This window comes from Salmo trutta, chromosome 6 (genome assembly GCF_901001165.1).
Source record: "Salmo trutta chromosome 6, fSalTru1.1, whole genome shotgun sequence".
NCBI lineage: Eukaryota > Metazoa > Chordata > Actinopteri > Salmoniformes > Salmonidae > Salmo > Salmo trutta.
The window spans coordinates 30,154,076-30,174,789 of record NC_042962.1 but is presented as its reverse complement, the minus strand read 5'-3'; the positions used below and the strand labels follow the sequence as shown (position 1 = coordinate 30,174,789).

General features: G+C 41.5%; 2 protein-coding genes across 8 annotated transcripts in view; both read right to left on the bottom strand.

Annotated features, from left to right (window-relative positions):
• The window catches only part of dnajb6b (DnaJ heat shock protein family (Hsp40) member B6b), a 50,831-nt gene extending 45,268 nt beyond the window's left edge, over nucleotides 1-5,563 (bottom strand). For 3 of the 6 annotated variants that reach the window (XM_029756142.1, XM_029756148.1, XM_029756147.1), the window contains exon 1: nucleotides 5,348-5,560. The gene's annotated coding sequence lies outside the window, so the exon portion shown is untranslated. Of the gene's footprint in view, nucleotides 1-5,347 lie in introns of all 6 variants that reach the window. The other 3 variants (XM_029756145.1, XM_029756146.1, XM_029756149.1) reach the window with 3 other exon arrangements.
• A 7,563-nt stretch (nucleotides 5,564-13,126) lies between these two features.
• Nucleotides 13,127-20,714, bottom strand: part of ube3c (ubiquitin protein ligase E3C) — a 49,058-nt gene continuing 41,470 nt past the window's right edge. For both annotated transcript variants that reach the window (XM_029756140.1, XM_029756141.1), the window contains exon 24: nucleotides 13,127-14,320. In XM_029756140.1, coding sequence (XP_029612000.1) covers nucleotides 14,150-14,320 — 171 coding nt within the window. In that variant the 3' untranslated portion in view covers nucleotides 13,127-14,149. The remainder of the gene's footprint in view (nucleotides 14,321-20,714) is intronic.

The following is a 20,714-nucleotide window of genomic DNA, read 5'->3' as shown; positions in this document are numbered from 1 at the left end:
AGGCTGTTTGATCAATAGGACTGTAAAATTTCCAAATGTAAGAGGTTTAATTTACTGCAGTGTCAGTCTATTAATTGCCTAAATGTATGGCCACTTTCCCACTTCTCACAAATGCTTTACTCTACGTCAGACCCAAACATTCTATGAATGTATGAAAACGTGCAAATGACCATATCTAAGTGGTCGCATATAACCCCCCGCTTCTTGTTGGGGGGGGGGGGTATATGAACAGATTTTAATAAGATTTCATGTTGCTAAAACGCTGTAAGTTCCACTTTAAAGGCGCATGCAAATGGTGCAGGAAATGTACCCTTGCATTGTCATTCCAGCTGGTTGCTAGGGTAACTGAGTTGTGTGAGTGACAGCTGAGGCACAGAGGTTAGGTTGAAGGGGGTTATTAGTGTGAACAGATGCAGACAAGGTACCTAGCCCAAGCCTACCTTGTTAGAAGTGGAGAGAGACACATACTGAAGATGTTTGTTCTCGGTGTGTAAGCCGAGCAGACTAAGTTCACACAAACACGTTCAGTTTGTTAGGCTATAGTCACTCATGAAAGACAAAACATTAAAATGTTAGGTTACATCTGTCGGGAGGCTGAGAGATATGGATTATGAGAAACATTTCTACCGGTGGACTTTTTTTTGGAGTCACTCATTATTTCTGGCGAATCACAATTTCGCAGGGGTGCACCTGGGGGTGGGCCGATTTGGCCCAATCGTGCGAGATTCGATTCTGGGTTGCCGAGACTAAAACAAACATTTTCAGGTTTGTTAGGCATTATACTGTAGCGCTGTGCCAAATTACATTTCAAGGTGGAAGCTTCTGAATACAATATTTGATGAAAGCAATTAAAAGATCTTTCATGGGGATTTATGAAAACTAGAAAAACAAGTGAGCACAGAGGGTGCCAAGATGTTAAATCTTCCCAGACGGTTTGATTCAATTGCCAAATCCAACTGTGGTAAAATGAGAAAAAAAAATGATTGAGTTTGGACATATACCCATGGGGCCAGCATAATATCTCATGTCTAACAATGGCGTGCGCCTCACAACTTTTCCAGGCAGTTTAAAACTATTGTACACGCAAATCTATTTGACTGGATCAACTACAGACTACTATCTAAAGTCCATAGTATTAATGCCCCCATACACACTCAGTTTGTACAACTGACGTCGAACGCATTTGACAAAACTGTTGTGATCGAACTGAGCACTTGTAAACATTTTTGTTCAGACACAGCTCTTGTGGAGACAAACTCTGTTGCGTCACAAGAACATCAGTCGTATCATAACCATTGTGTCAAATGTGTTACGCAACCCGAGTGTGTACAGGCCAGTATGAAGAAGTCAAACCTCATCAATAATGCCTTTGTAAAGGAAAGATCGTCAGTAGAAGTAGACTACACTTAACAGAGGTTTCTATGGCCCGGGGCAGGTTCTAAAATATGATGACTCCCTTCTTTGCCAACTAGTGATAAAGTTACAGCCAGGGATAAAGGGGGAAATGAGACAGCCACTAGAATTAGGGAGAAGTACTATCATTAACTCTTCCTAAGAACTCTTTGCCTACCTTTGTGTAAAACGCATGGGGGAAAAGGCCAGCGAACTTGTTTTAGGTTCACATTTGTCTGTGATGGTAAGAATCAGGTCTAGTAGTTAGGGGTCCGCATAGAACTTCAAACAGTATCAGACATTCAAGTTAACTCATGCATAACTTCTGTATGTAGGCTACATGAAATTTAACTTGTTTTCATAACTGGCATCTAGTGAGTACGTGGTTTCTGTGACATAGGGAACAACACAATGTGCATTCAATCCCCAGATTAGTGGCACCATGCTGTAAAGTCATTGTGAGCCCACTGGAATTCAGGCATCTTAATGGACTCCTGTCCTCTGCTAGACAGAGTTGGCCCTATCTTGTGGCAGTTGAGGTGGTAATTCAATGACATAATTAATAGTTACTGTGCTCCGTTTATGAAGAAAGCATCACCTATGCCTCATTACTTACAGTAAAATACTTTATGCTTAATTGTTTTGTAATATGCTTAGTGGCAAAGAATGGCAATTGATACAGTTGAAGTCGGAAGTTTACATAGGTTGGAGTCGTTAAAACTTGTTTTTCAACCACTCCACAAATTTCTTGTTAACAAACTATAGTTTTGGAAAGTCGGTTAGGACATCTACTTTGTGCATGACAAGTAATTTTTCCAACAATTGTTTACAGACAGATTATTTCACTTATAATTCACTGTATCACAATTCCAGTGGGTCAGACGTTTACATACACTAAGTTGACTGTGCCTTTAAACAGCTTGGAAAATTCCAGAAAATGATGTCATGGCTTTAGAAGCTTCTGATAGGCTAAATGACATCATTTGAGTCAATTGGAGGTGTACCTGTGGACGTATTTCAAGGCCTACCTTCAAACTCAGTGCCTCTTTGCTTGACATCATGGGAAAATCAAAAGAAATCAGCCAAGACCTCAGAAAAAAAAAATTGTAGACCTCCACAAGTCTGGTTCATCCTTGGGAGCAATTTCCATACGCCTGAAGGTACCACGTTCATCTGTACAAACAATAGTACGCAAGTATAAGCACCATGGGAACACGCAGCCATCATACCGCTCAGGAAAGAGACGTGTTCTGTCTCCTAGAGATGAACGTACTTTGGTGCGAAAAGAGCAAATCAATCCCAGAACAACAGCAAAGGACCTTGTGAAGATGCTGGAGGAAACAGGTACAAACGTATCTATATATCCACAGTAAAACGAGTCCTATATTGACATAACCTGAAAGGCCGTTGAGCGAGGAGAAGCCACTGCTCCAAAACCGCCATAAAACAAGCCAGACTACAGTTTGCAACTGCACATGGGGACAATGATCATACTTTTTGGACAAATGTCCTCTGGGCTGATGAAACAAAATTAGAACTGTTTGGCCATAATGACCATCGTTATGTTTGGAGGAAAAGGGGGACACTTGCAAGCCAAAGAACACCATCCCAACTGTGAAGAACAGGTGTGGCAGCATCATGTTGTGGGGGTGCTTTGCTGCAGGAGGGACTGATGCACTTCACAAAATAGATGGCATCATGAGGGAGGAAAATGATGTGGATATATTGAAGCAAATTCTCAAGACATGTCGGGAAGTTAAAGCTTGGTCGCAAATGGGTCTTCCAAATGGACAATGACCCCAAGCATACTTCCAAAGTTGTGGCAAAATGGCTTAAGGACAACAAAGTCAAGGTATTGGAGTGGCCATCACAAAGCCCTGACCTCAATCCTATAGCAAATTTGTGGGCAGAACTGAAAAAGCGTGTGCGAGCAAGGAGGCCTACAAACCTGACTCAGTTACACCAGCTGTGTCAGGAGAAATGGGCCAAAATTCACCCAACTTATTGTGGGGAGCTTGTGGAAGGCTACCCGAAATGTTTGACCCAAGTTAAACAATTTAAAGGCAATGCTAGCAAATACTAATTGAGTGCATGTAAACTTCTGACCCACTGGGAATGTGATGAAAAAAATAAAAGCTTAAATAAATCCCTCTCTCTACAATTATTCTGACATTTCACATCCTTAAAATAAAGTGGTGATCCTAACTGACCTAAGACAGGGAATTTTTACTATGATTAAACATCAGGAATTGTGAAAAACTGAGTTTAAATGCATTTGGCTAAGGTGTCTGTAAACTTCCGACTTCAACTGTAAATATTGAAGATAGCGTTTTTGTCATTCTAGATTTGATAATAATAAGTCTTCACTATCTCCTTGAAATGTTATATCAAAGGCATGTCATTAGCATATTGTATACTTCTGATGCCAATGCTGCACTGACAAAAACAAATACCATAGGAACTGTCTGGTCGAATAAATTGAACTAAGTTAGTGACTGTTGATATGGCATCTGTCATTGGGAAACATTGCCCTGTCCTTCAGCATAAATGCATGGTACCTATTAGTCCAAGACGTACTCTTAAGGAGCCTCCCATTACTCCTTAAGGTCCAAGGTCCTTATGTGTTATTTTCAAAGGGAGACTGTCTCTGGCAACTAAATACTCCACCTAAACGTGAATTTATTCTCAATTGCGATATGGTTCTAGAAACATGAAGCCCTTTACTTTCATATCACATCCAAATCATTTCGCAAATGCAAAATATACACTTACTGTAGACTGTTTTAACCGGCTTCATCAGAGTTTTCAGCTGATAGTATTTTTCAGCGACAATTTGTTTATGGCGGCCTTCTGTTGACATGCTAAATAGCTAATTAGCACTGGTGGTCCCTCGGTCTTCCATCTGTTATGCTAAACACGCACTGTAACATGGAGATATGGCCATGTGGGAACACTAACCCTACAAAAGGTGTGTTTCAACTTAACCTTTTATTCCCCTATTATTTCTCACTGATATGAAAGATAAGGTCTTTATGCTTCCAAACCCATATTTATTTATTGAAACTTTAACTAGGCAAGTTAGTTAAGAACAAAAACTATTATTTTACAATGACGCCAAACCCTACCCTAACGACGCTGGGCCAATTGTGCGCCGATGACCTAAGTGATGCTGTTATCAGGGCTCTTATCAAAACTCCCCTTTACCGAAGACGCCTTCGTCCAATGACTCGTATGTGTAATGTAATGGCACAGATTCATTATCAAGGGCTAGGTACCCACATATAGATCAAAAGCAATGATGAAGTTCATTTGAGCTGACTGAAGGGCTTCAAATACGCAGCTGCAACAGAATATAGTCAAGTGACAGCGGCTCTCAACCGCAAGGTTGCGACATTGAAACACTTAGGTCAGGGTTTCCCCAACTCCGGTCGAATCACTTAGGTCAGTGTTTCCCAACTCCTGTCCTCGGGTACCCCAAGCACATATTTTTGTTGTGGCCCCGGACAAGGACACCTTAATGTACTTGTCATCAAGCCCTTGACTTGTTGAATCAGGTGTTTTTGTCTGGGACCACAACAAAAAAATGTGTGCTGTTGGGGAAGGTACTCGAGGACCGGAATTGGAAACACTGGTCTACGTGGGCTCGCGACGCTGACAGAAGCGAGACGTTACAGCGGATTTTAACACAGACACAATTACTGCGTTCAAGGCAAATTGGAACTCGAAAAAAAACGAGCTCCGACTGAAGTTTTTTTTTTATTAAAAAAAATAAATAAATGTAAATGGTCATCCAACTCAGATTTCAAAGTCCGATCTCGGGTATCTTTCTAGAGCTCGACTTTCCCGATCACTGAGGTCGTGAGTTGACCTCGCACCCCCCCTCCCCGAGAACCCAAATTAACCATCACCAGCGACAACATTAGGGTCCAAAAATGTTTGAAAAAAATGCGCTCACCTTCCACCCCAGCTGAAGAAATGTCCTCGTGCCTTCGTTTACTGACCTATGTGAATTCCAATGAACCAGGTTTTGTTTTTAGCGATCCGTCTATGGTTGGAAACTGTGCGTCTCCGGAATTCTGCTCGTGCTTGTGGTACCTCAGTGTTTGAACTGAGCAACGCTTTCCCAGATGTCATATATACATGGATAGTCTCGTGACTGTAAAACACCCGTATGCCAATAGGAGCTGTGCAATTGATGCGCTCTGCGCACATGTGAACAACTGTCACTTCCTGCATTAGAGAGAGGGGGGTTGGGAACAGTTGTGAATGGTGACGTGGGAATTTGGTAATGTTCTGGAAAAGGCCAATTTGCTCGAGGGCTCATTGACATTACTCAACACCGTTTTGCGTTTCAATGCTAGAAGTGTATGAAGGAATGCGAAAGAATTGGAAAGGTTAAATTCTATCATGCAAGTTCACGCCATCTGCTGAGCAAACGTAGCCTGGTGTAGTCTGCAAATTGTGTTATTATAATCTCATTCAATGGCATAGAATAAGTAATGGTATTTTCTAAACTACATGGGCAAGAATTGAAAACTTCCTGGCTATTTGGACAGATCTAAAGGTCACGCGTAACCTAAACCTTATTTTGATCCAGTGAATAGGCAAATAACCCAATTGAAATTACAATACCCCTAATAGTAAATCTAAAATTATTCAACTAGCCTATTTAGTCTATTCCTGAATCTTTATGAAATTGACCCCAAAACGGAGCAGCCAAGCCTGCTTGGATTTCACCGACTGTTCAACTGTAATTGTACCAGCGCGAGATGACGATTACCCACAATGACACTGAAGCGGTCAAGGCCGTCTGCAGGTGCCAGGGACGCAGTCTCAATGAAAGTGATAGATAGTCTATTAATTACGGACATTGTGGCGGTCAATATCTAATTAGCTTCGTGAACAGGGCCTATAAGGAAAATAGGATCAGAATATGGAGCGCAATAGATATGAAGTGGACGTTTATGGCACAATATTATATTTTGTCATGAGAGGGAGAGATAATTTGACTTTAGTGCATGTCTATGGGCCGGTTTCCCGGACATAGCTTAAGTCTTGGCCGAAAAAAGCATGCTCAATGGAGAATCTCCATTGAAATTGCGTTTTATAGGACTAAGATTCATCTGTGTATAAAAACGCCCTATTATGTCTAATAATGTCATTCTTAAGCAATAAGGCCCGAGGGGGTGTGGTATATGGCCAATATACCATGGCTAAGGGCTGTACATTTCCATTTAACCCATTCAAGTTCTTGAGTCACTTCCACGTTTATACTGTCAGTGGTTTTAAGCAGTTATGATTATCAGACCTATATGGTTATTCATTTGTTTAGGCAAATTGTTCTAGGTTTTGATGCTCAATTGTCTATTTAAGCAATAAGGCCCCAGGGGCTGTGGTATATGGCCAATATACCATGGCCAAGGGCTGTTCTTATGCAAGATGCAACGATATTATAAACTGGAGCCCTGAATGCTGATTGGCTGACAGCCTTTGTATATCAGACCAACACCATATACCACGGGCATGACAAAACATTTATTTTGCTGTTCTTATTAAGTTGGTAACCAGTTTATTATAGCAATAAGGCACCGCGGGGGGTTGTGGTATATGGGTTGAATCCAGGCACTCCGCTTTGCGTCTTGCATAAAAACAGCCCTTAGCCGTCGTATATTGATCGTATAATTGCTTAAATAGACAATTGAGCATCAAAATCTGGAACAATTTGCCTAAACAAATGAATAATCAGATAGGCCTGATAATCATAACTGCTTAAAACCACTGACAGTAAAAACGTGGAAGTGAGTCAAGAACTTGTGTGGGTTAAATGGAAATGTACAAAAATCAAAGCCAAGGTATGTGACACTCCCCCAGTCGTGCCTGGGCGAGCTTAACCATGACGCAACATCACATCAGAAACAGAGCATCATGGTGAACTTTTATGCAAATATGGTGACTCTGTCATTGATAAGATATTATTTTAATTTGATCAAACATCACTATTTATTTATAAATAGAAGGAAATAGTGAATTGTATTGCAGTTACTTTTAAGCATTTTTCTTTTGTGTCAAATTCAGTGTAAACTAGGCCTACCTATCAATCAGTGCGCTCATCTCTTTTCCTTCAGGTGCATAAATTGGCCACACGATGGCGGTCGTGTTCAATAAACCACAAAGCCTCTAGAGGCGTTTTTTTATGTGCATTTTTTCTGAGGAGAAAAATATGGGCCTGAGAGAGATCTGAGCTCAAAGGGACATGTCACTTATAAATTAAAGTTTGTCCGATGTTTTCAGACCACAATAGTATTATAGTGTCAAAATGAAACCAGGTCCCACGTGTCGTGGTTGTGTAGATCCAGCTACAGTACCAGTCAAAAGTTTAGACACATCTACTCATTCAAGTTTTTTTTTGTTTTTTTTTTACAATTTTCTACTTTGTAGAATAAGTGAAGACATCAAAATTATGAAATAACACATATGGAATCATGTAGTAGCCAAGTGTTAAACAAATCAATATGCATTTTATATTTTAGATTATTCAATGTAGCCACCCTTTGCCTTGATGACAGCTTTGCACACTCTTGGCATTCTCTCAACCAGCTTCATGAGGAATGCTTTTCCAACAGTCTTGAAGGAGTTCCCACATATGCTGAGAACTTGTTGGCTGTTTTTCCTTCACTCTGTGGTCCAACTCATCCTAAATCATCTCAATTGGGTTGAGGTTGGGTGATTGTGGAGGCCAGGTCATCTGATGCAGCACTCCATCACTCTCCTTCTTGGTCAAATAGCCCTTACACACCCTGGAGGTGTGTTGGGTCATTGTCTTGTTGAAAAACAAATGATAGTCCCACTAAGCGCAAACCAGATGGGATGGCCTATCGCTGCAGAATGCGGTGGTAGCCATGCTGGTTAAGTGTGCCTTGAATTCTGTCACCAGCAAAGCACCCACACACCATCACACCTCCTCCATGCTTCATCGTGGGAACCACACTTCGGAGATCATCCGTTCACCTACTCTGCGTCTCACAAAGACACGGCGGTTGGAACCAAAAATCTGAAATTTGGACTCATCAAACCAAATGACAGATTTCCACCAGTCTAATGTCCATTACTCGTGTTTCTTGGCCATAGCAACTCTCTTCTTATTATTGGTGTCCTTTAGTAGTGGTTTCTTTGCAGCAATTCGACCATGAAAGCCTGATTCACGCATTCTCCTCTGAACAGTTGATGTTGAGATGTGTCTGTTACTTGAACTCTGTGAAGCATTTATTTGGGCTGTCTTCTGAAGTGCAGTTAACTCTAATGAACTTATCCTCTGCAGCAGAGGGTCTTCTGGGTCTTCCTTTCCTGTGACAGTCCTCATGAGAGCCAGTTTCAACATTGCGCTTGATGGTTTTTGTGACTGCACTTGAAGAAACTTTCAAAGTTCTTGAAATGTTCTGCATAGACTGACCTTCATGTCTTAAAGTAATGATGGACTGTCATTTCTATTTGCTTACTTGAGCTGTTCTTGCCATAATATGGAATTGGTCTTTTACCAAATAGGGCTACCTTGTCACAACACAACTGATTGGCTCAAACACATTAAGAAGGAACGAAATTCCACAAATTTACTTTTAACAAGGCACACCTGTTAATTGAAATGCATTCCAGATAACTACCTAATAAAGCTGGTTGAGAGAATGCCAAGAGTGTGCAAAGCTGTCATAAAGGCAAAAGGTGGCTACTTTAAAGAATCTCAAATATGAATTATATTTTGATTTGTTTAACACGTTTTTGGTTACTACTTGATTCCATGTTAGTTATTTCATCGTTTTGGTGTCTTCGCTATTATTCTACAATGTAGAAAATAGTAAAAATAAAGAAAAAGCCTTGAATGAGTAGGTGTGTCCAAACTTTTGACTGGTACTGTATATGCTTCCATCCCAAATAAATTGAAAAGATAAGTACCATCTAATCTCCTGGTTTTATTCAGTGCTCATCTTTTCCATTCATATGGGGTGGAGGCATATAGCTGGATCTACACAACCAGTGTTGTGGGATGTAATTTCATCTTGACATTTGACTACTTTAAATCAGCTATCAATGAGCGAAAAAGAAGACACATGAAGCAATGAAATGTCAGTACTTCAAGTTTTCCATATTACACTGAACAAAAATAGAAACGCAACATGTAAAGTGTTGGTCCATGTTTCATGAGCTGAAATAAAATATCCTAGAAATGTTTCATACACTTATTTCTCTCAATTTTTGTTGCACAAATTTGTTTACGTACCTGTTAGTGAGCATTTCGGCTTTGCCAAGATAATCCAGCCACCTGACAGGTGTGGCATATCAAGAAGCTGATGAAACAGAATTATCATTATACAGGTGCACCTTGTGCTGGGGACAACAAAAGGCCACTCTAAAATCTGCAGTTTTGTCACACAACACAATGGCACAGATGTTTCAAGTTTTGAGGGAGTGTGCAATTAGCATGCTGACTGCAGGAATGCCCACTAGAGCTGTTGCCAGATAATGTAATGTTAATTTTTCTACCATGAGCCCCCTTCAATATCATTTTAGAGAATTAGGCAGTACATCCAACCGGCCTCACAACCGCAGACTACGTACGTGTATGGCATTGTGTGGGCGAGCGGTTTACTGATGTCATGTTGTCGACATAGTACCCCATGGTGGCGATGAGGTTATGGTATGGGCAGGCATAAGCTACGGACAATGAACACAATTGCATTTTATCGATGGCAATTTGAATGCGACATACCGTGACGTGATCCTGAGGCCCATTGTCGTGCCATACATCCGCCGCCATCACCTCATGTTTCAGCATGATAATGCACGGCCCCATGTCGCAAGGATCAGTACACAATTCCTGGAAGCTGAAAATGTCCCACTTCTTCAATGGCCCACATACTCACCAGACATGTCAGCCACTGAGCATGTTTGGGATGCTCTGGATCAACGTGTACAACAGCGGGTTCCAGGTCCTGCCAAAATCCAGCAACTTCGCACAGCCATTGAAGAGGAGTGGGACAACATTCCACAGGCCACAATCAAAAGCCTGATCAACTCTGCAAAGGAGATGTGTCGCACGGCATGCGGCGAATGGTGGTCACACCAGATACTGACCGGTTTTCTGGTCCACACCCCTACCTTTTTACAAAATACATATGTGACCAACAGATGCATATCTTTATTCCCAGTCATGTGAAATCCATAGATTAGGGCCTATTGAATTTATTTCAATTTACTGATTGCCTTATATGAACTAGCTCAGTAAAATCTTTGAAATTGTTGCATGTCGCATTTACATTTTTGTTCATTATAGATTTCAATTATGGAGTAACCTGATCATAGAGATACACATTACGTTCTTCTTTTTAATTCTGGGAAACTTCAATCTGTAACCTAACAATCATGTTCAGACATTTGGCTAAATTAAGGCTAAATTGTCTAATTAAGGCCTTTTGGTGAATAACATCCCTTCGTAATGAATGATTTTGGCATAAAATGAACTACTTCAAAAACTTAAATTACCCTTTTAAAGGGGTTTGAGTAATCTTAAGTATATCTTGCAATATGAAATGATTCATGGCCACTAGCATTAAGTTTGTCAGTTATAATCCATCACAAGGTAATAGGCCTAAATAAATCTCTACGTAATTGAGATGAATCCCTCATTTCAGCTCGACAAGTCAGCTTTTTAAGACCCAATTACCGCTTTGAGTTCCCCCCTGGCCTGTAGGATGCATGGGATTTCTGTTCGGGAGCAGGGGAGACTGCTTGGCTATTCCATGACTACGTCCCAAATGGCACTACTATCAGAGCTCTATGGGTCAAAAGTAGAGCACTATATAGAGAATAGGGTGCCATTTAGGATATACACCAGGAGAGGAGGGATGGATGGAAACGGTCCAAAGAGGGATACAAAAATCCCCTCAGCCCAACTGCATAGGGCTCGGGTAGATTTATGACAAAGCCCCACAATCTTAATTTGAGCCCGGAACGATAATGCATCTCAAGGCCAGAATAGTTTCATCTCCGTGTTTCTTAACTGGATGTTTCTTTCATTATATGTCAGAGGGCAATAAAACTCCAGAGGAGATATCCCACAAAGCACCTTGTTTTATGCCCGGGTCCTTTACTCTAAATTACCCGGCAACAAATAATACACTTCAATAAAAAGAAAAAACGCATTTAATCATATTCAGACACTTTTCTCCACTATTTTGATACATGGATAGTCAGGTTTCACTAGCCTTATCAACTTGACAGCGTCAGTAGTAAATGGCACCCTATTCCCTAGGTAGTGTACAACTTTCGACCAGGCCCTGTAGGGCTCTGGTCAAAAGTCGTACACTATATAGGGAATAGGGTGCCATTTCAGACAAAATCACAGTTGTTGCTCCATAAGGTGGATACCAGAGTGTGTGAGCAGAACGTACCCAATTTGACTGGAGCGTGATTCCAAAAGGCTGGAGCCTAGGGCTCATCACCCGCTCCAATTTTGCTCCAGTGGCGCTCACTTCACGAGCTCAGGGCTTGCCCGCCCCAGCATGCATTTGAAGTATACTTGTGTGCTGCTATAGCCCCTTGCTTTAGCTACTGTCATGGGGTTCGCTAAATATTTTCATAAAGAAACTGATAAAACACACAGATGCTAAATCGGGGTGACTAGCAAAAATAAGGACCAAGAGAGGTAGTGAGGTGAATCATTGTGGAATCTGAAGACACGTATCCCAAAAGAATGGTGTACTTAACTACGTGCACATGCTAAAAAAAAAAGGAGAGGTGGGTAGATTGTAGCAAAGTATTTATAAACTAAACATCCGATCTCTTAAACGTTTCGTTCATTTTCTTTCTATTATCTACACACTAGGCCATAATTGATTTTGGCCCAACAGGCCTGGCATATTCCCACATTCAATGACCTTTCTGTTACGATTGGGTTCTTTTGCCTAAAAACATGTAGGCCTATTTATAGAAAAAAACTAACAAACAACTCTGCCCTGCCTGGAAGAGTTGCCAAAGGGGTGTTTAACATCCCCAGTGGCTCTGCAAGTGTGGTGAGTATATTCTCCGCTGCTGACCTGCTCTCTAGGCACCATCGCATGAGCCTGAAGCCGCAGACTGGCCAAACTCGTGTTTCTAAAAATGAATTCTAAAAAGGAATTCCAAGGCACTAATAAGTCATTTTTCATTTAATTTGTATTTCATTCTAAGTCACAGCCTATATGCTCAATTTACAGACTATGATTTCATACAACGATATGTTGTTTAAATGCTTTAAGCGCTTAATGTCCATACATGCCTATTGTGTCTCACTTGCAAATGGTTCACAATGTATTTCTTTGTAGGCTATAGCCTTGAAATAATACAACCTAAATAATAAATTTTCGTTCCTTCTTAGGCTCCTGACCTATTTAGAGTGTTTATATGCTGTTTAATATGACATGTAGTCTATTTGAAATGATGTTCGCTTCTTACATTCACTTTTTCATGTTCATTCAAATACTTTTCATTCAAATCCATATGGCTTGGTTTAAATACTTAAAACAAAACGGTAAATTGTCATTTACATGAATGGAGTGGCAGTTTTTTTCCCCTGTGAGCGCGGATAGGTTTTAGCGGAACTGCAGGAAAGGACATGGAGTGCTGGAACGGTGTGCGGGATTTTCCAACCGCTCAACTCTGCTCACATGCTCTGGTGGATACGCATTGGAGCCTGGGAAAGTACTGTAGAATTAGATTGTTAACTTTAATCTGTGTGTGAGAACAACAGGCCTTCATTCGAAACACAAGAGGAAAAAGAAACAGAGAAAAGCAACCTGTACAAATAATGAGTGAAGGAATTGTACAAGAGTGGTGTAAACACATATACATATTAACAAATATTCCATGATCATGTAATCAATAGTATAGTCCAATCTCTTATCAACAATACTAGTCTTTGCCTTGAAAACCCAACACAGTAGCCTGCCCAAACCATTAGCATTTTTATGTTCTGAAAATGATAAATCATTACAGTAATCACAAAACATGACCTAATGGCACCATATTCCCTTAATAGTGCACTACTTTTGACCAGGGCCCATAGGGATCAGGTCAAAAGTAGTGAATGATATAGGGAATAGGGCGCCATTTGGAACAGGCGCTATTAGACCCTCTTAAAACCCTTGACACAGGGGTGTTAGAAGAGTGTTGCAGTCCTGTATGTCACCCCATCTCCCACCTCTGTCCTCTTATTTCCTGTGCCTCTCTTCTATCCATCTTCCAACAGCACAGCACGGCTCAATCTTTGGTGAACACTCCGTTGTTGTTGATGTTTATTTCTGTTGTTAATTTCACAACGCGCTGTGCTTAAGGTTCAAATGTATCGCCATGGACACACAGTAGATCTCGTCTGTTCTTCGTTTTCTTTTGCACAAAGTCTTTATAAAAAAAAAAAACAGCCTCGAGATTCTATTGTTGCTGCTCTTTTTTTGCGTTATGTAGATTTTTAATACACATTTAAGTTATATTAAAACAAAAAAAATTACTATGCGCTTTTCCCTTCCCCTCCATTCTTCCCTCGTCCCCCTCTTCCTCATCCGACTTGGGTGACAATCCTTTCACCCCTGTTTGTTTTCCACCCAGTCAGAGAGATACCAATGCATCTTTCCCCTCAGTCTTTCTTTCACTCTCAACAGACAGTCTTCTCTGGCCCGTCCATGTCCATTAAGTCAGTGGTTTTCAGGGAGTCAGAGACAGACATCCCCCCTCAGCTGAGCTCGAAGCCTGCGGAGGACTCGATGGCGTACAGCAACTTGTTCCTCATCAGGTGCTGGTCGCAGAACTCGGGCAACTTGAGCAGGTTCATGCAGGTGGAGGCCGTGGGCAGGCGCTCCAGGTCGTTCCCCCCGTTATGGATGCAGAAGGCTGGGTACAGCTCCTGGAAACACAGTGGGGAGAACCTTGTCAAACAAGAGATTCAAAGGGTCACGGACAAAGTTTTTATGAATAACCTCAGATAGACCGCGGCCTATCGTTTCCAATGGGAGCAAATTAATCATAGAAGGCAGAACAAGGAGGCGAGCAGAGTCAAGCACAAGCTAGCGAGATTCAATTAGCGTGTTCTAGCATGTATTTGCATATTTCCGTTAGGGAACACCTACTCTTTGAAGTGCGCGTGTGAAATAAATCAATTCGCCCTTGTACTCCTAAACAACGCACAGTTTAGAAATTTTGGCAAAGGGATAAGTCTACAAAACTTAGTTCCCGGCTGTTCATAACAAGGTTCTAGTTTTGGGAACAGAAAACTGTATTGAGATCAAATGTTTCATCGATTACAGAATTAGCAGAATGTCGGCCAAAATCCATCTCGCTCCACCATCTCCCATCGCCGGCCACTGGGCTTCCTCTCATCACCATTTTGGGTGGCGAGTGGAAATGCTAACCAGATGTTTTAGATTCATACATCCGGTGAAACAACGGTCTCATTGTTCTATCTGTGCCACTAAGGCTCTCTATACATTCAATTTATGCAATTGATGTACAACACATTTGGCACAACACTTCTTATATAACAAGAGTTTTTCTTGACAAAAATAATTACACAAGAGTTGTGAACACTTTTATGCTGACAGACTTGCTGTTATCAAATATATCTGTTGTATTACAACCATTTTTTTAGTTGTAGAAACCTAAGTGTGTACGGGCCCCAAAAAAATGACAGAATCATTCAGTTACAGAAAGACAGACTGAAATACAACAAGCTGAACAGAGTTACATAAAGATAATTGAAGACCAACAGTGCGATACCAGCATCGTGATATGTATTTTTTCCCGTGATATTTTGTCCATGGCAAAAATGACACCACGAAGCAGACCAAACTCTGCATATAAATGATTGTGTTGCTATAGCTTGGGAAAATAAATACATGTGACTCTAGACGACAACGTCACAACGTTTGTTTCCAGCAGGTTTTGTTTTCCTAAAGAAGTTAAAAATCAGCTTCGTGTTTTGTTTCCTTGCCACGATACTAACGAGTATCGCGTTACTGGTATCGTCCCGGCCCAACCAGACAGAAACACATGGATCATCTGATGTCACCGATGATGATCATCATATCCCGGGCAATTCTAATTAAGCCGTAAATGTCGAGCGACATCAGGGAATAAATGTGATAGGACGTGACGTTAAGTGTTTAGCTAATTCAGCGTGGATATAAATTAAAAATAGGCTGCCGATGTTTGAAGGAGACACTTCCCCACTGGTAGCCTTTTGGATTGGGTACTGAGCAAGAGCAGCGAATGGTCACTTCATGTTGTCTATCTGGCACTTTTCAAATGACGCTTTCTGGTGATGAGGCCAGGCCACCTCATCTCCACCCACATCATCAAGGCCAAGACACGGTCTGTGTCCCAAATGGAAGGCTATTCCCTGTATAGTGCACTACTTTTGAACAGAGCCCTATGCGTTTCCCTATGGTCCCTGGTCAAAAGTAGTGCACTATATAGAGAATAGGGTGCCATTTGGAGCGCAACCACTGACGGTTTCCATCAGAATCCACAGGAAACATCCTCTCTGTTTCTAACATCCCGCCGCTCTACAGCAATTCATTCATCCAGCTATTTAAAGATTAGGAGTGTGGCGTGTGGGGTTCAGCGCCTGTACCAGCCCGGTTAAATGGTTCTGGGGGGCTCTGCGGTAACGACCCAATTTTTCGGACAATTACCGTATTAAACTATCGTTGCTTATTGAGAAAGTGTCATTACGGGAACGATCATTCTGGAAAAAAGGCTCTCCATCATCTTTTTTAAATGGCTTCTCCTGACAGAGCTATTTCTCTGCTAATGAATCCTTGGACATTTACGGCAGCTAATTAAGGCTGGGCTAGCACGGGCCCAGGGTTAGGGTCAGGGGCCGCTCCCCGCCCCACCAATCACCATGACCCCCCCCCCCCCCCCCGGCCTGGGGAGGAGACCGGGAGGGGACGGCACATCCACACACTCCCCAAAGTCAAATTCATTAAACTGGGGGGGGACTCTCCAGCCCTCCTGCCTGAGCCACCGAGGGAGATTTTTTAGGAGCGTTCCCATCTGTACCCTCCTCTCCCTGCTGTGGGAACACTTAAGTATTCTTAACTTACGACGGCAATAAACAGTAATAAAACCAATCATATGACAATTACAGCTTCTGGTAATCCTAAGTAAGGCATATAAAAATCTTAATGGATTTCAGCAGCGCTCTTCTCCTTTCTATTTCCAACCGTTTTAGTGTCTCTCTAAATCAAGTCATTAGGAAAGTGAAACGGCTCTCGATTGGAGGAATCCTCAGCTGATGACACAGCAATGGTAATTCCGATAAACGCAATTCCACCATTTCAGCACATGTTTCAGCTCTTGGCTGAAGTCATTTTGGAAACAAACAGCTTTCGATGATGTTGCAGCAATGTTTTGGTGCTAGTTTTTGGGGGGCAGTGAATCAAAACAATTATATTCTTCTGAGGTTATACCCTTTGCCCAACTAAAAACATCTAACAACATATACAGTGCCTAAGGAAAGTATTCAGACCCCTTGACTTCATTCACATTTTGTTACATTACAGCCTTATTCTAAAATCAATTAAATCGTTTTCCCCCCTCCTCAATTTACCCACAATACCCCATAATGACAAAGCAAAAACAGGATTTTATAACATTTTGCAAATTTATTAAGAATAAAAAACAGATATAACATTTAAATAAGTATTCAGACCCTTTACTCAGTACTTTGTTGAAGCACATTTGGCTGCGATTACAGCCTCGAGTATTCTTGGGTATGACACTACAAGCATGGCAAACCTGTATTTGGGGAGTTTCTCCCATTCTTCTCTGCAGGTCCTCTCAAGCTTTGTCAGGTTGGATGGGGAGCGTCGCTGCACAGCTATTTTCAGGTCTCTCCAGAGATGTTCGATCGGGTTCAAGTCCGGGCTCTGGCTGGGCCACTCAAGGACATTCAGAGACTTTTCCCCGGAGTGTCTCCTGTGTTATCTTGGATGTGTGCTTAGGGTCGTTGTCCTGTTGGAGGGTGAACCTTCGCCCCAGTCTGAGGTCCTGAGTGCTCTGGAGCAGGTTTTCATCAAGAATCTCTCTGTACTTTGCGCCCTCGATCCTGACTAGTCTCCCATTCCCTGCCGCTGAAAAACATCCCCACAGCATGATGCTGCCACCAGGATGGTGCCAGGTTTCCTCCAGACGTGACACTTGGCATTCAGGCTAAAGAGTTCAATCTTGGTTTTATCAGACCAGAGAATCTTGTTTCTCATGGTCTGAGTCCTTTAGGTGTCTTTTGGCAAACTCCAAGCGGGCTGTCATGTGCCTTTTACTGAGGAGTGGCTTTGGTCTGGCTACTCTACCATAAAGGCCTGATTGGTGGAGTGCTGCAGAGATATGTGTCCTTCTGGAAGGATCTCCCATCTCCACAGAGGAACTCTGGAGCTCTGTCAGAGTGACCATACTGTTCTTGGACACCTCCCTGACCAAGGTCCTTTTCCACTGATTGCTCAGTCTTGGTGGTTCCAAACTTCTTCCATTTAAGAATGATGGGGGCCACTGTGTTCTTGGAGACCTTCAATATTGTATAATTATTTTGGTACCCTTCCCCAGATCTGTGCCTCGGAGCTGTATGGACAATTCCATCGACCTCATGGCTTGGTTTATGCTCTGACATGCCCTCCAGGACACCTACAGCACCCGATGTCACTGGAAGGCCAAAATGATCATCAAGGACATCAACCACCCGAGCCATTGCCTGTTCACCCCGCTATCATCCAGAAGGCGAGGTCAGTACAGGTGCATCAAAGCTGGGACTGAGAGACTGAAAAACAGCTTCTATCTCAAGGCCATCTGACTGTTAAATAGCCATCACTAGCACAGAGGCTGCTGCCTATATACATAGACTTGAAATCACTGGCCACTTTAATAAATGGAACACTAGTCTTTAACCTCTCTAGGCTAGGGGGCGGTATTTTAACGTCCGGATGAAAAGCGTGCCCAAAGTAAACTGCCTGCTACTCAGGCCCAGAAGCTAGGATATGCATATTATTAGTAGATTTGGATAGAAAACACTGATTCTTTTCTAAAACTGTTTCTAAAACGGTTTGAATGATGTCTGTGAGTATAACAGAACTTATTTGGCAGGCGAAACCCTGAGGACAAACCAACCAGGAATGTATTTTTGAGGTCACTCTCTTTTCAATGGGTTTTCTATGGAGATCTAGATTTCTAAGGAACTTGCTTGCAGTTCCTATCACTTCCACTGGATGTCAACAGTCTTTAGAAATTGGTTGATGGTTTTCCTTTGTGTAATGAAGAAGTATTGCTGTTCAGAACGAGGGTCGAGTGAAGTGTACTGTTTGTTAGAGGCGCGTGACCTGAAAGCACGCTCCACTTTGTTTTCGTCCGGTATTGAACGTAGTTTATCTTAAATTTGATCGATTATTTACGTAAACAAATACCTCCAGTTGTATTAGGAAAGTTGTTTGAAATGTTTGGACAAAGATTACGGGTAACTTATGAGATATTTTGTAGTCATGTTGCGCGAGTTGGAACCAGTGTTTTTTCTGGATCAAACACGCCAAATAAATTGACATTTTTGGAGATATAACGACGGAATTAATTGAACAAAAGGACCATTTGTGATGTTTATGGGACATATTGGAGTGCCAACAAAAGAAGATCTTCAAAGGTAAGGCATGAATTATATTGTTTTTTCTGAGTTTTGTGTCGTGCCTGGCGGGATGAAATATGATTGTCTGTGTTTGTTTGATGGGGTGCTGTCCTCAGATAATAGCATGGTTTGCTTTCGCCGTAAAGCCTTTTTGAAATCTGACACAGGGGCTGGATTAACAAGAAGTTTCTCTTTAAACCTATGTATAACACTTGTATCTTTCATCAATGTTTATGATGAGTATTTCTGTAATTTGATTTGGCTCTCTGCAATTTCACTGGATGTTATTTGAGACAATGCATTACTGAACATAACGCGCCAATTTAAACTGAGGTTTTTGGACATAAAGAGGGACTTTATTGAACAAAACAAACACTTATTGTGTAACATGGAGTCCTGGGAGTGCCACCAGATGAAGATCATCAAAGGTTAGTGATTAATTTAATCGCTATTTCTGACTTTTGTGAGCCCTCTCTCCTTGGCTGGAAAATGTCTGTATGGTTTTTTGTGGCTAGGCGCTGTCCTAACATAATCGCATGGTGTGCTTTCGCCGTAAAGCCTTTTTGAAATCGGACACTGTGGTTGGATTAACAAGAAGTTTATCTTTAAAATGGTGTATAACACTTGTATGTTTGAGGAATTTTAATTATGAGATTTTTGTTGTTTGAATTTGGCGCCCTGCAATTAAATCCCAGAATAATGTTTACATATTTTGCATTACTCATCTCATATGTATAAACTGTATTCTATTCTACTGTATCTTAGTCTAGGCCGCTCTGACATTGCTCGTCCATATATTTATATATTCTTAATTCCATTCCTTTACTTAGATCTGTGTGTATTGTTATGAAATTGTTAGATATTACTTGTTAGATATTACTGCACTGTCAGAGCTAGAAGCACAAGCATTTAGCTACACCCGCAATAACATCTGCTAAACACATGTATGTGACCAATAAAATTTGATTTGACCTTATATAGACAGGCGTGTCTTTCCAAATCATGTCCAACCAATTGTATTTACCACAGGTGGACTCCAATCAAGTTGTAGAAACATCTCAAGGATGATCATTGGAAACAGGATACAACTGAGCGCAATTTGGAGTCTCATAGCAAAGGGTCTGTATTCTTATGTAAATAAGGTATATGTTTTTCAATATTAATACATGTACAAAAATTTTTAAAAACCTGTTTTTGCTTTGTCATTATGGGGTATTTGTGTGTAGATTGATGAGAAACATTTAAAAAAATATATATTTTAGAATAAGGCTGTAACATAACAAAATGTGGAAAAAGTCAAGGGTTCTGGATATTTTCTGAATGCACTGTATGCCTTTATTTTGTGTGTGAAACTAACGTCCCTCTCCATTTCTCATCGAGGTCAAACAGGAGCCAACAGTGCAAACGTTCACCGTGCCGCCGGCTTTGTCTGACACCAACGTCAATATTTGTACGCCGGGTGATACCTGCCAACCGAGTTCACGCCCAAACGGTCGGGCAAAGGGCTCAAATTGACTTATAATCCAGAGGAGGGTTGTGAACCGCAGTGAGCGGGTATAGGAGATAAGCATGAGCTAGGGAGCATTATGAGTCTTATCACCGAGCCTAATTTGAAAAGGATCATCGGAGGGAG